This window comes from Lithobates pipiens, unplaced genomic scaffold (assembly GCF_037356315.1).
Source record: "Lithobates pipiens isolate NorthernLeopardFrog02 unplaced genomic scaffold, aLitPip1_a1.2 Scaffold_8, whole genome shotgun sequence".
NCBI classification, from domain to species: domain Eukaryota; kingdom Metazoa; phylum Chordata; class Amphibia; order Anura; family Ranidae; genus Lithobates; species Lithobates pipiens.
In genome coordinates, this window is record NW_027507903.1 from 264,906,851 (window position 1) to 264,921,981 (window position 15,131).

The 15,131-nt window shown below is 39.6% G+C and overlaps 1 protein-coding gene across 1 annotated transcript in view; it reads left to right on the forward strand.

The window, feature by feature from the left end:
* Positions 1–15,131, forward strand: part of SLC6A15 (solute carrier family 6 member 15) — an 86,810-nt gene that overhangs the window by 55,268 nt on the left and 16,411 nt on the right. Inside the window, exons 7-10 of the mRNA XM_077471854.1 lie at positions 9,242–9,483; positions 9,569–9,761; positions 13,690–13,882; positions 14,695–14,854. Coding sequence (XP_077327980.1) covers positions 9,242–9,483; positions 9,569–9,761; positions 13,690–13,882; positions 14,695–14,854 — 788 coding nt within the window. The remainder of the gene's footprint in view (positions 1–9,241; positions 9,484–9,568; positions 9,762–13,689; positions 13,883–14,694; positions 14,855–15,131) is intronic.

Genomic DNA, 15,131 nt, shown 5'->3' on the forward strand with positions numbered 1-15,131 from the left:
ACAACTAAGGTGGATGAGGGAATCCTTTCTGCTGAGATATCTATGTCAGTGCTGCAGATTGAAGGAAACGTTTCTGCTGAATTGAGAGAAGTTGATCATTAAACTGACTTCTCTTTAACAAGAATAACTATAGAAGGATTGAAACGTATCCCATTCCCTGCTGGACCAATTGAATTTCAATCCATCTATGGCCAGGTTTAGCAGCTCCTGTTGTTTTCTTATGCCTGGGGAGCTCACTAAGCCTCGATGTACAGGGGTTCTGTAGGGCACATTCACATGTGGTGCAGACGTGTGTCCTGTGCAGGGCTCTCTTTTATTAGTTTAGGGATGTACGGCATTGTGTGCATATCCCTGTGCCAGTGTCCTATTCAATTCTATTGGAATCCGCACCTGTATGTCATATTAGGATACAGAGGTTGTGTCCATGCAGCCTCATCTCCCAGTGCATATGAATGGGATGCTGACATGGGGATGTGCACAAAACCTAAACGTACCTACCAACTGTTCCTGATTTTGAAGGACTGTCCCTCCGTCCCCCCCCCTCATTTGTCCCTCATTTTTGCCAGGTCCATATAGGTGTATATAAAGTGCACTTTTTATCTTTCAAAAAGTTCTTCCCAGTGCTAAACCTTTCATCCAATTTATAAATTGCTGTATTTGTACATTTTAAAAGCCAATATAAAGGAATAGTAGTGGTAAAAAAAGGTCCTTGTGGATTAAATTAATCTTCTTCCTCCCTCTTCCTCCCTCTTCCTCCCTCTTCCTCCCTCTTCCTCCCTCTTCCTCCCTCTTCCTCCCTCTTCCTCCCTCTTCCTCCCTCTTCTTCCCTCTTCCTCCTTCCCTCATTCCCATCTTAAAATGTTGGGAGGTATGACTATGTAACCCCATGCTGATAAACTATAGCCCTGCATAGGGGACACATTTTTTGCACCCCTTGTGAATAGGCCCTTACTAAAAATAGAATGTGAAATAACAGCAATTAACAGTGATATGAAGCCTGAAAGTATGTTACTGTTGCCTGTTAACCTCAGCAGCACAGAGACAGAGGAGAGAACACCACTCAGTTTGGCTGTGCAGGTAGAGAGGAAGGGCACAGGAGGGGGCCACTATACAGAGGAAGAATAGGCTCTGGGGGAGCAATAACAGGAGGCTGGGGGGGGGGGGCAGAGGTGGTGATTTCCCACAGACATCGGGATAGTTACAGATAAAGCAGTAGATAAAGAAATGAGTGGAGAGGAAGGAGAGAAGCCGCTGTCCAGGAGAGGGAAAGTTGTATACATGTAGAATGAATCAGTAAGCACTGATAGCCGATGCCTGCCCAACCTCACGTGCCCGCCTGCTCCACTCTACTGTTACTGAAGGACAGAACTAGTACTGTGCAGACAGCAGAGGCGGATGTAGTGCTATGATCAACATGCGGGGGCAAAGCTGCTCTCTGCCTGCGTTACATTCAGGAGCATATTCTATCCTGGGAACGGTTGTACCCGGCAAACTGCGCCCTCTTCTCACATGAAATCATTCTGCCCAGGGCAGATGTCCCTCCCGCCCAACCCTAGTACTAGCCCTGCCCCCACCCCTTACCTATTTAAGAATGGATTAGCGAGCAGTTGGTAGCCTTTTTTCGAGTGCAGAACTTTTTTTTTGTGGAACCTGTAGTGTGGCAGGAGGAATGATTGACGAGGGATCTACATCAGGGGACATTGTTTTTTTATTTTTAATTAAACGCCTGTCTTTACACGCACAGTCAAGTTGCTCGACCCCAAACTCGCTCATCCATGTCTCTATGAACCTTGCTTTGTGCACTGGTCAAAATCATTTGGTGGAGGGGGGATTATGGTGTGGGGTTGTTTTTCAGGGGTTGGGCTTGGCCCCTCAGTTCCAGTGAAGGTGTCAGCATACCAAGACTTTTTGGACAATTTCATGCTCCCAACTCTGTGGAAACAGTTTGGAGATGGCCCCTTCCTGTTCCAACATGACTGAGCACCAGTGCACAAACAAGTATACAAGTAGACATAAAGACATGGACATGGCAAGTTTGGGGTGGAGGAACTTGACTGGCCTGCACAGAGTTCTGACCTCAAACCTTAAGGCCGCGTACACACGAGAGGATTGTCCGTCCAACTTGGTCCGCTGAAACGTGTTTCAGCGGACAATCCGCTCGTGTGTGGGCTTCAGCGGACTTTTTCAGCGGACAGTCTGGCGGACTAAGTCTTTCGGAATTTCCGTAATATTGTCTGTCCAAACTTGGTTTCAGCGGACAGTCGGCTCGTGAGTAGGCTAGTTCGACGGACTAAGTATGGCGCATGCTCAGAAAGGATTTACACGGCCGAAGGTTGCATTGCAGTGTATTGGACGTCGAATTTCTAGTCCCGTCGTACATGCCGTACACGTCATCGCGCAAGCTTTCAGCGGACTGTCTGTTTGTCGTGTGTGGTCAAGTCCGTTCATTCAAAAGTAGGACAGACTGTCTGTCGGATTGTCTGACGAACTTAGTTGGCCAGACAATCCGCCCGTGTGTACGCGGCCTAAGGAACACCTTTGGGATGAATTGGCATGGAGACTGTGAGCCACGCCTTCACGTTCATATCGGTGCTTCACATCTGTGCACATCAGACTTCACAAATGTGCTGTGGGAATGGTCAAACATTCCCATAGTCACACTCCTAAACCATGTGGACAGCCTTCCCAGAAGAGCTGAAGCTGTTATAGCTGCAAAGGGTGGGCCAACTCAATATTGAACCCTATGGACTAAGACTGGAATTTTATTAAAGTTCATGTGCATGTAAAGGCAGGTGTCCCAATACTTTTGCTAATATAGTGTATGTCAAGTCTGTATTCTTTCTGGAAATCTCTGAGCTCTATTGGAACCCATGAAAATATTATTACATAATTGACAATTTTTATCTAGCCATATTATATAAAAGTGAATGTGAGGATATATGGTGATTTTAGATTATTTCTTCTTTCTCCAGCTGCATTAGAAAAGTGAGAACAACACTCTTGTTGCTATGGACACCCTTCTTGCATTATTTTGCATGATAATAAAGTTAACTGCCTCTCTTATTTTACTGATATAACCTTTATAATTTCAGTGTTAGTCCAATTAAAGCTAATTGTTACATTTTTGGTAAATATCAGAAACAACATATAGTTTTATATCGCAAAAAAAACTCTATAGAAATGAATCAACACATCTAACGATAAATTCATCCATCAAAACAGAGTAAAAACAGCGCATAATATTATATTTACGTTTATAGACAATAACATTAGAGTGCAATAAATGATAAGATACTCCTCATTAAAGTTGTATAAATTCACAATATATATGTAGTCAGTGGATTCAAACGCTGTATCTCATTTTGTCCATCTTCAATTTTAAGTTATTAGCACTTGATGGTGAGATTTCAAATCTTACAGCAATTTAACATAGTTTGTTAATCTCTTGACATATATTGCACCATTGCCCGGAAAACACCTCCACGCGTGCACGCATACAAACACAAAAAAAAAAAACAGTGCTGGTGACAAGTCCCCCTTTGGTATTCCTCTTACCAGACTCGGCTGGTTTCACAGGCCTTATCAAGGATCCCTGTTGGATGTTAATTCAGGTTTCCTTCACCTTCGTATATCACACCGCTCGATCTCAGAAAGGGGGATAATCACAAAAAACGCATATAGTGTAATTCTATCACACAAAAAAAGATACTTTATTCAATTTAAAAACCATCAACTATTGCACTCGCAAACAACAAATCTTTCAAAGCATTGGTTCAAAGCACAGCTTGTTGGATCAGCTATGTTAAAGGATAGTCCTACCGCCCTCAGCAATAGATCACTCTCCGCTGATATCTCCCGGCTCGGACCCTTCTCCTCTGTCTCTCCTATCAGTCCTGCTGTGTTCAACTCGTATGGTTCCACCCTGACGCGTTTCGTCGTATTGACATCATCTGAGGGTGGGGCCATACGTTCCCATCACCTTTTTATACCGCTGGGGTGAATTTTATTATTAACCCTTCATAAACCATTAACATTTCTCTTTCTATATACCACTATACTGAGTGTGCCGCTCTAACATTCAGTAACACCAACAGGCTGTTCTAAGCATGTTCTAATCACCGCTACTATTTCTATATCTCGCTCACCCCCCCCCCCCCCTCCCTCTTTAGTGCATGTCATCTGCAAACGCAATCCCATTAATATTACACCTATAAAGAGAAAGTGTAAAAGTATAAAAACCCTATCCCAAAGACACTATCCCATTAATAATAATGATAATATTACGTCTATAAAAAGGAAGTATGGAAGGAGGATAAAATACATATATATTGTACAACAAACTGAGAACACTTAACAGTGCTCATCAGTGGATGGGATGATGAATATTACTCCCAAAACATCCCCTGCTTCTTCATTCTTAATAGGGGTCTCGCCGAGATTCATTTACATACCCAGTTCGCCGCTCCAGGTGCTATCCTTACAGTACTGATCTATTCAGCCTCGTATTGTCCTCAAACTGGCTGGTGTCTAGAGCCATCCCTCCTCGCTCGGTGGATGGCTCGGAGATCCCCACCTGTTGGCATATAAATGATCCTATGCCTATACCGTACCCCTTCCGATGGCCGGGCATGTACCTTATCCTCATGTGATCACACACTGCCCGATCTTAATCGTCAGTGAAAACTTCGCTATGTAATCATACACTGCTCGATCTTAATCGTCAGTTAAAACTTCACTATTGTAATCTGTTTTGTCCTAGATATAATTTTATCCATATTTAAGAGGACATATTTTATAAAAACCTATTTAAAATTATATCCTAAGAATGCTTAGTAAAAATCCATAAAACGGCATATACCACACCTCCCCAACTAACAGATCGGTCACAGACTAATCACATATTTATCTAGCTAAGGCTATTTAAATATACAGACTCTCTATTCTTGTATAAATAATAGAGTACATAAATACAAATACAGCGAGAATCTCAAATGGTATAATGAATAAGAGGGATAAAGAGATGCAATGAATAAAATTGCATAAAAATCACCATCATAAATAACACACATAAAATAAACCTGAAATCTCCAAGGTATATCCGTTATCTAGCATATTAATCTCTATATCTCACTACCCTATCTATACTCCTTTTCCTTACTTCAAAAATGACCATTTTAGGGGGCAAGAGAATAAATCATCTTAAATACGATTTTAACTATATTGACACATAACTTCTTATAAAATAGTATAAACCTAAAAAAATATATTATTATTATTTTAAAAATCACTGATAAAACAATTCACGTCTAATTCAACGTTCAATCCACTAGGCGTGAGGGTGTTCATTCGGTATATCCATTGGGATTCGTTCTTAGAAATTTCTCGGACCATATTTGATCCTCTCCAATTGGTGTACACCCTATCTACTCCCCAAAATTTTAGTAAAGATGGGTCTTGATTGTGGTGTTTCTTAAAATGCAGGGACACACTGTGATCTTTGTATCCTACTTCTATATTATACATATGTTCCGATATGCGCTTCTTCAGAGTCCTCTTTGTTCTTCCCACATACATCAAGTTGCATGGGCACTGTAACACATATACCACATGTGTAGAATTACATGTGATAAATTCTTTCATTTCGAATTTTCTATTATTACCTGTTGAGATAAACTCTACTAGGCCTCTGATCGCGTGATTGCTTCTGATGCAAGGTTGACGCCTTCTACATGAGAAAAAAAAACATTTATCCCAAAAGGTTTCCAATTTTTTTTGGGGGGGGGGGGGGGGGTTCAATACCTTTTTTACCACCTGGTCCCCAAAATTGGGCGCCTTTCTATAAATAAACAGCAGGGCGGCGCTAGCTGTAATAAAGTTGGGGATATAGTTTTATATATCGCCGAGGGAATTGTTTAGGTCATTTTGAGGACTTTTTATCACTATATTGGATTTTTACACGATTATTTGTTTATTTATTACAGGCACTATAGAAGGCTGACAATTTATGCAGCTCTTTACATATATAATGTACAATTTACATCAGTCTCTGCCCTCAAGGAGCTTACAATCAAAGGTCCCTAACTCTCATTCACGCATACATATACGAGGGCCAATTTAGACAGCAGCCAATTAACCCACCAGCTTGTTTTTGGAGTGTGGGAGGGAATCCGAGTCCCTGAAGAAAACCTACGAAGGCACAGACAGTGCATATAAACTCCAGTCAGCTATTTCTGTGGTTTGGGATTCGTGACCCTTGTGCTGGACAATACAACAAAGTTGTCCAGGAGTCTTAAAGGGATATAAGAATACAAGGCGTGATTTGGCTCCCCAGATTCAGCTTGTAACTTAAATGACCACTTTTGGTGAACTTAGTCTTTAGTGAGAAAAAAAAAATCTGTTTATTGATTCATGCAAATCAATCAAATAATCTTTTAGTGCTTCTAATGCAGACATCTGGGGAGTTTCTAGAGACAGCTGGCATTACTGCTGAGCTCTTTGCTCAGCTATCATACAGACTGATGTCGTTCTGGTATTTCTACTACTCTAACGGTAAAGTCATCTGAGAGATGCATATAATGCCATCTTGTGTCGTAAATTTGAATTGCATTTCTGCCTTGTATGACTGAAGATTCATTTACATCTAACCAATTATAGATTGTTATCTGCATACATTTTTATATTTCATTTAACAATATTTGCATACAATTTAAAACTGTATTAACACATTGGGGTGGATTTACTTAACCTCCCTGGCGGTACGATTATTTCGGATTTTAGGTGCTAAAAGCGGTACCATTATTTTGCATGAAAATTTGGCGTTTTATATTGTAGTCCTGTAATTCTTAGGAATAACTCTCTTAAATCTGTCCAAACTAGAGTCTAGCAGACATCCCGGGTATAATAAAGTTTGAAAAATGAAATCATAAATTATAATATAATAAATAATTATAAATAATTGTACCAAATAATATAACAATAATAAAAATTATTCAATAATGTAATCAAATTAAAAAACGAAGAAATTTGCTCAGTTGCAGAATTGTCACTGTCATTACTTTTCAGTATTTGATGAGGGATAGCGATTTGTGGGGAGATCCGTCAATTCTGCGAGTGATTCCAATTTATTATCGCTGTTTTCTAGCTGGTCTAAAACCATTTTTGCTGTAAAGGGACAGTTTTGGTTGCTATAGACAATCTCCAGTTTCCAGGCATAAAGAGCAGTTTTTATTATATAAAACTGCATGCAGGACACTGGACAGAACACTAGGGACAATAGGGATGTGAAATAATTACATACAGCAATGTAATCTGTAAGATTACATTATACTGTATGTATACTGTGTGTTTCACTTTTAGAATTTGGCACCGATCTCCGTCCCCATGCATCGCAACGCTCACAGGGAACAGAGATCGGCGATGTGATAGATCGAGCGAGACACGGCTCGCTCGTACAGTGGGGAGACAACGCTGGATCCGAGGGAGAAGGTAAGTAAACCTCCTCCTGGATCCAGCGATGCGGTCCCGGGTCTGGCTCGGGGTTACCGCTTTTGGTATAAAAATTCCACCCCGAGCCAGACTCTGGAATACCGTCAGGGGGGGTTAAAGCACATATACTATGCACTTTGCAAGTGCAATTGCACAAATTTTCCCCAGAGCTTAGTAAATGTGGTAAAGCTCTGCTGAGTTCCATCATCCAATCATGCGTAAGAAAAAAATATATTTTAATACATTTTTTTTAACCTCCCTGGCGGTATGCCCGAGTGTGGCTCGGGGTCAATTTTTCAGTACCAAAAGCTGTAACCCTGAGCCACACTCGGGATCGCATCGCAGGATCCTGGGAAAGTTACTTACCTTGTCTCCCAGGATCCTGCGATGTCCCCCCACTGTGTGTGTGAGCTGTGTCCTCTGCTCGATCTATCACAGTAACAGGCTCCGTTCCCTGCGAGCATCGCTACGTATGGAGACGGAATCTGGCGCCAAATTCAAAAAGGGAAAAACATAGAGTACACTGTAATCTTGCAGATTACCTTACTGTATGAATTCATTTCACATCTGCCTGGAAACTTGAGATTGTCCATAGCAACCAAAAAGTGTCCCTTTACGTCAAAAGCGGTTTTAGTGACAGTAAATTTAAAATCGCTTGCAGAATTGTGGGGAAATTCGTCCTCAAACACAGAAAGTAACGACAGCGACAATTCTGCAACTGAGCAAATTTCTGTGTGTTTTTTTTTTTATTTGATTCAATTATTGAATACATTTTATTATGTTATAACTATTTCTAGTTATTAATTATATTATAATTTATGATTTCATGTTTCAAACATTATCATACCCGGGATGTCTACTAGACTCTGGTTTGGACAGATTTAAGTGAGTTATTCCTAAGAATTACAGGCCTACAATATAAAATGCCAAATTTCTATGCAAAACAATGTACCGCTTTCAGCATCAAAAATGTGACGTGACATAATCATACCATCAGGGAGGTTAATTTGTAAATTTTCCTTGCCCCCGATTTGTATGTTCTTTACAAAGTGAAGCTTTACGACATTACATTTTCTAAGAAAAATTAGTGCAAAACTGCACTTGCAAAATGAACTATTTGCCTTTAGTAAATCAATCCTGTCAATCCTCAGCAATGCTAATAGGAGTGGAGATGTGCTAATATGGCGCAACTTCTCATGATTCTTAATTAAAATGTACAAAACGGTTACTTGAAAACCTATTTCATAAATGACATCTTTACCAAATGTAGCTTAAATTCCAGGTCTGGAAACTGAAGTTAGTTGATTATTTATGGGTTGGCCATTTTCTTACAGAGCTGTGTAGGGCTATCAGATAATACAGTGAACATGTGTATATATATTGTGCTCCTCAGTAAGCTGAGTTTGCTATGAATAGTAATGCATGTCTTGAAAGCATCGGTTACCTGGGAGTTAAAAACGATCAAGCTTTTTGACAATTAAATTTGTATTTATTTTTTTATTTAATGGCTCAACGGCTTTTACATTACAATACTAAGGGCTAAAATGAAAAGTATATCGAATTATGTTGGCATTTTATTAATAAAAGGGCTAGCTCAGTCAGGGGAATGTACAAGCTTTGATAGTAAATCTATAATCAAACACAGTGGCCCTTTTAGTCAATGTCAGATTGCCAGTTCAGACCTGCATTGTCAATATTCTTAATGTAATAAACACAGCTAACATTTTCTTATTGTATTTATTATGTCTGATTGCAGCTTGAAATAATGCTGGAGCCAAAGGTTTGGAGAGAAGCTGCGACACAGGTGTTTTTTGCTCTGGGGCTTGGATTCGGTGGGGTCATTGCCTTCTCCAGCTACAACAAGAGAGACAACAACTGTCATTTTGATGCTGTTTTGGTTTCATTTATCAACTTTTTCACTTCGGTTTTGGCAACATTGGTCGTATTTGCTGTGTTAGGATTTAAAGCAAACATTATGAATGAGAGCTGCATTACAGAGTAAGATTCCCAGTTCTTAGTTATTTTAATGGTAACTTACACATATCATTTTTAAAACTCTCCCTTGAATACTTTCCTATTGCAGAAATGCTGGGAAGGTGGTCAGACTTCTGGAAGCTGGAAATGTCAGCTGGGATATCATACCTCACCATGTCAATTTCTCAAGAATCACAGTGCAAGATTACCAGCTAGTTTATGACATCGTTAAAAAGGTTAAGGAAGAAGAATTTGATGGCCTTGGATTGGCTGCTTGTCAGATAGAAGATGAATTAAACAAGGTAAGACTTATTCAAGGCATCATTAATACTATTTCTGTCTTTTCTTTGCTTGTATTTTATGTTTATTCCTTAATCATTAAAATAGAGTAGATACTTAGATTTCAGTTTTCTTCAAAGGCTATTAGCTGAAAATCTGATGATGTTTGTTGGAAAGTGGTACAAGGTAAAGGGTACATTCACAATTAAACCATGAATATATTCAGCTTGACCAAAAAGACCATAGAGTACATAGTACATTTTACTGTGATATCCTCTGAGTCAGTTACTGATGGGAATAATATATCTTACGTAAAGAAGCAAAGAAATTTTTGCTAGGGCCCAAATGTGCTTATATGTGTGTGTGTGTGTGTGTGTGTGTGTATATATATATGTATATATATGTATATATATATAGCAGCTAACAAGATACAAAGCACATACAATTTAAAAACCAAACAGTGTAGCGCTACATCCAAAGTTGCAATAAACCCTGCAACATGATACAATAAATGGTGCAAATTAATAAGATAAAGTGCTCAAAGTGTATACTTCAATATGTAATAATTAAGTTAATTCATATTAACATGTGCAATAAACAAATGAAAAGTGACACTTCATATACAGTATCTCACAAAAGTGAGTACGCCCCTTACATTTTTGAAAATATTTTATATCTTTTTATGTGACAACACTGAAGAAAAGGCACTTTGCTGCAATGTAAAGTAGTGAGTGTACAGCTTGTATAACAGTGTAAATTTTCTGTCCCCTCAAAATAACTCAACACACAGCCATTCATGTCTAAAACGCTGGCAACAAAAGTGAGTACACCCCTAAGTAAAAATGTCCAAATTGGGTCCAATTAGCCATTTTCCCTCCCTCCCTGGTGTCATGTGACTCGTTAATGTTACAAGGTCTCAGGTGTGAATGGGGAGCAGGTGTGTTAAATTTGGTGTTATCGCTCTCACTTTCCCATACTGGTCACTGGAAGTTCAACATGGTACCTCATGGCAAAGAACACTCTAAAGGATCTGGAAAAAAAAAGAATTGTTGCTCTACATGAAGATGGCTTAGGCTATAAGAAGATTGCCAAGACCCTGAAAATGAGCTGCAGACAGTGGCCAAGACCATACAGCAGTTTAACAGGACAGGTTCCACTCAGAACAGGCCTCATTATGGTCGACCAAAGAAGTTGAGTGCACATGCTCAGCGTCATATGCAGAGGTTGTCTTTGGGAAATAGATGTATGAGTGCTGCCAGCATTGCTACAAAGGTTGAAGGGATTGGGAGTCAGCTTGTCAGTGCTCAGACCATACACCACATCAAACTGGTCTGCATGGCTATCATCCCAGAAGGAACCCTCTTTTAAAGATGATGCACAAGAAAGCCTGCAAACAGTTTGCTGAAGACAAGCAGACTAAGGACATGGACTACTGGATTCATATCCTGTGGTCTGATGAGACCAAGATAAACCTATGTGGTTCAGATGGTGTCAAGTGTGTGTGGCGGCAACCAGATGAGGAGTACAAAGACAAGTTTGTCTCGCCTACAGTCAAGCATGGTGGTGGGAGTGTCATGGTCTGGGGTTGCATGAGTGCTTCCGGCAGTGGGGAGCTACAGTTCATTGAGGGAACCATGAATGCCAACATGTGCTGTGACATACTGAAGCAGAGCATGATCCCCTCCCTTCTGAGACTGGGGCCCAGGGCAGTATTCCAACATAACAACCCCAAACACACCTCCAAGACGCCCACTGCCTTGCTAAAGAAGCTGAGGGTAAAGGGGAGCATTGCTCAAGACCTAAACCATATGCTCTGTGATGTCGTCATGTAGGAGTGGAAGAGGACTCCAGTGGCAACCTGTGAAGCTCTGGTGAACTCCATGCCCAAGAGCAGTGCTGAAAAAACATGGTGACCGCCCAAAATACTGACACTTTGGGCCCAATTTGGACATTTTCACTTAGGGGTGTACTCACTTTTGTTGCTAGCAGTTTAGACATTAATGGCTGTGTGTTGAGTTATTTTGAGGGGATAGAAAAATTACACTGTTATAAAAGCTGTACACTCACTAATTTACATTGTAGAAAAGTGTAATTTCTTCAGTGTTGTCACATGAAAAGGTATAATATAATATTTACAAAAATGTGAGGGGTGTACTCACTTTTGTGAGATACTTTATATACAGAAACATCCATAAGAAAACCCATAAAAAAAAAAAAAGAATCCAATGGCATGCAAATTCCCAAAGAGAGGAGGGGGAATTTCTTCATAGCCCACCACCTCAGTGAAAGCAGATGGGGCTTACCAGAACTTAAAGAATAAGCCAGCATAATGGTCAAAACACGTGACACTCTGGGGAAATAACACAGCACCATGGTCATCGTAATGAGATGGGATGTTATCACAAACAACCTGTCACTCCTCAAACGCCAATGCCCTTACATGTAAACCTTGAAAATACTTGCATATCACAGCACCTTTAGACGTCTCTCAGGAGAAGGTATCATGGCTGACTGCAAAGTTGTTTGAATAATGTCAGAACAATTTCTGACAATTTAAATACATAGATGAAACGCATATATGAGAGCTGTTTTACTTGCCAGGTGACTTGCATTTCTATCCATTTATTCCTTGATAGAAATGTACTATGCTTGACCGCAAGGCTGACAACCTACCCCACAGCCAGGATTGATGAATTTCTCTGTCAGAGTGCTTCCTCCTACTACCAGCATGCTCATTGTTAACACATGAGCACTGCAGCACACTTCATTGGTTCTTTGAGCTGCTTCTCCCTCTTCCACTCTGATCTGTGATATACAAGAAACTAACAATAAGCAGTCCAACCGCAATAGCAGAGACAACAAATGATTAACAGGCCTGTGGAGCCACTATGCATAAAGCAGCCTGGATCCTCACACAATGTAAACAAGATTTATCAAAATAAATCCCGCATTGCTCATACAAAGCCTAAATATAGTAACTAGTTAAACACATCTGGTTCAACCTTTTTGACAATATATCAAACACTCACTGTATGTTGCTGCTTGCAGCATCCTTCTGGAGTTTGACAGGTATAGCCTCAGGATATGGTGTCCAAACCACCTAAACTGCACACCATATCCCAAGGACACAGTGGCAAGAAAAAGTATGTGACATAGAAAAGATGTAGCTGGATAGCTGCACTCTGAATTATTCAACTTTATTTCAAAAATGTATTTAAAATCATAGCATCTAGGCTGGTAAACAGACTAACTGCACAGCCGCTGACATGTTTCACACCGAACACGGTGCTTAGTCATAGCTAAACGTATACATAAAAAGTATGTGACCCTTTGGAATTAACTGGTTTTATCAATCTAAGTAGCTCTAAACCACACCCCCAGACTCATTTTATTAATTTGACCCCAGGCGTGCAAACTACTGACTCCAATTTGCATTTAGTTGAAGTAATTAATTCATCAGTTTAAGCACATTGTGCTTGTCTATTGTTATGACTCAGCTGAGGATAAGATTATATTTTACGGAAAATTACTGAAGAAATCCAGTTCATTTCAAAGGGGTTGACAGGATCACATACATTTCCTTGCCACTTTATATACCTGTTGCTTTTAATTGGTTGCTGTGTTTAGGCTTTGTGTGAGCACTGCAGGGTTTGTTTTAGCATTTCTGCTGTACAAGAGATAGGAAAAGGCTGATACCAAGTTGAAATCAGGTTCTTACACCAACAACTTTTAAAAATGCACTTAATACTTTTAAATATACTAATCTTGTTTATGAACTTTTTATGAGAACGTTTTCATATGTTCAAAGTTTAAATTATAAAGTCATAAAAACTCATATTTAGCATATGTGGATTATTGGAATTTTTATTGTGTGCAGATGACTTGACTAGCAACATAACTTGAGAATTACAGGATAACATATTCCATCTTAATACCTTCTTCTCTCCACAGTCTGTCCAAGGGACTGGTTTGGCTTTCATTGCATTTACCGAAGCTATGACACATTTTCCAGCATCCCCATTTTGGTCAGTGATGTTTTTCCTCATGTTAGTAAATTTGGGCCTTGGCAGCATGTTTGGAACAATTGAAGGAATTACAACTCCCTTAGTGGACACATTTAAAATAAGAAAGGAGCCTCTCACTGGTAAGTTCACCTTCATTTTGTGAGTATGTGTAAGTGGTTTCCTACTGAACACACATATATGCCAAAGCATAAACTTAAGACGTTATTCAAATCGCTGTTTACATACCTATTATCCATTTATTAGGGTTCATACACACACACACCACAATACAGTCGTGCTGTGGCTGTGTCCTGGCAGAATTATGTTTGTTCAGCCCAAACTTTCTTTTAATTTTGCATAGAGCGGGGAAAAGAGGGAAAGTGGGCACCAGTAGAGAGATTTACTCTTACCGTCATGATGACAACATTGTCACCATACAGTGACATCTGTAGAGTCTGGGAAATCTAGAAACCCTGTGTCTCTTTTGCAGTTTATCCCTCAGTTCCTGTCTAGCGTGACAGTTAATGAGGGGAAATCTTTCTAACAAACTCCTTTTGATGACAAAAAAACAAAATGGTTTCTAATTCTTAATTCTTTCCAAAATATGTCCAAAATGTAATGGCTGTACATGATACTGAAAGCTAATATAATGAATTGCTTTCCGGAATAGAGATGAATAGAAGAAGTTTACTCCTGTGTAGGCAAATTATAGTTTAATCTTCCCATCTCTCATCATTGCTAAGACGTTATCTTTAGGTACTTACACAAACACTACAGAATTATTTGCAATGATCACGCTATTGGTAATATGATTTCAGTTACTATGTATTCAACTCTCATACATGTTAGGTTTAACATTCAAGATAACACTAAACTGCAAACAGGTGGATTCATATAGTACAACACGAATAGATTTGATTTTAATGCTTATGCTTTTTTATCTTCCTTTAAGTTGGATGTTGCCTGCTTGCATTCTGCATTGGCCTCCTCTTTGTGCAGCGGTCAGGAAATTACTTTGTTACTATGTTTGATGATTACTCTGCTACTTTGCCCCTTCTTGTTGTGGTCATCTTGGAGAATATCACTATTTCCTGGATATATGGAATTGACAAGTAAGTGCTGAAATCTTTTGACTAGCAGTATGTTTTCTTAAATTTGTTATGATCAATTGCTTCTGCTAATACTGCTGATCTATGAAACGGCAACCACGGTTTAGAGTTTTATATATCAGAAGTCATCAAGTAGACCTGGAATAAAATAGAAGTTGGGCAGCACAGTGGCTAAGTGGTGAGCACTTCTGCCTAGCAGCACTAGAGTTGTCAATTTGAATCCCAACCACCACACTTCCTGTCTGGAGTTTGCATGTTTCTGCCTGTGTGGGTTTCCTTT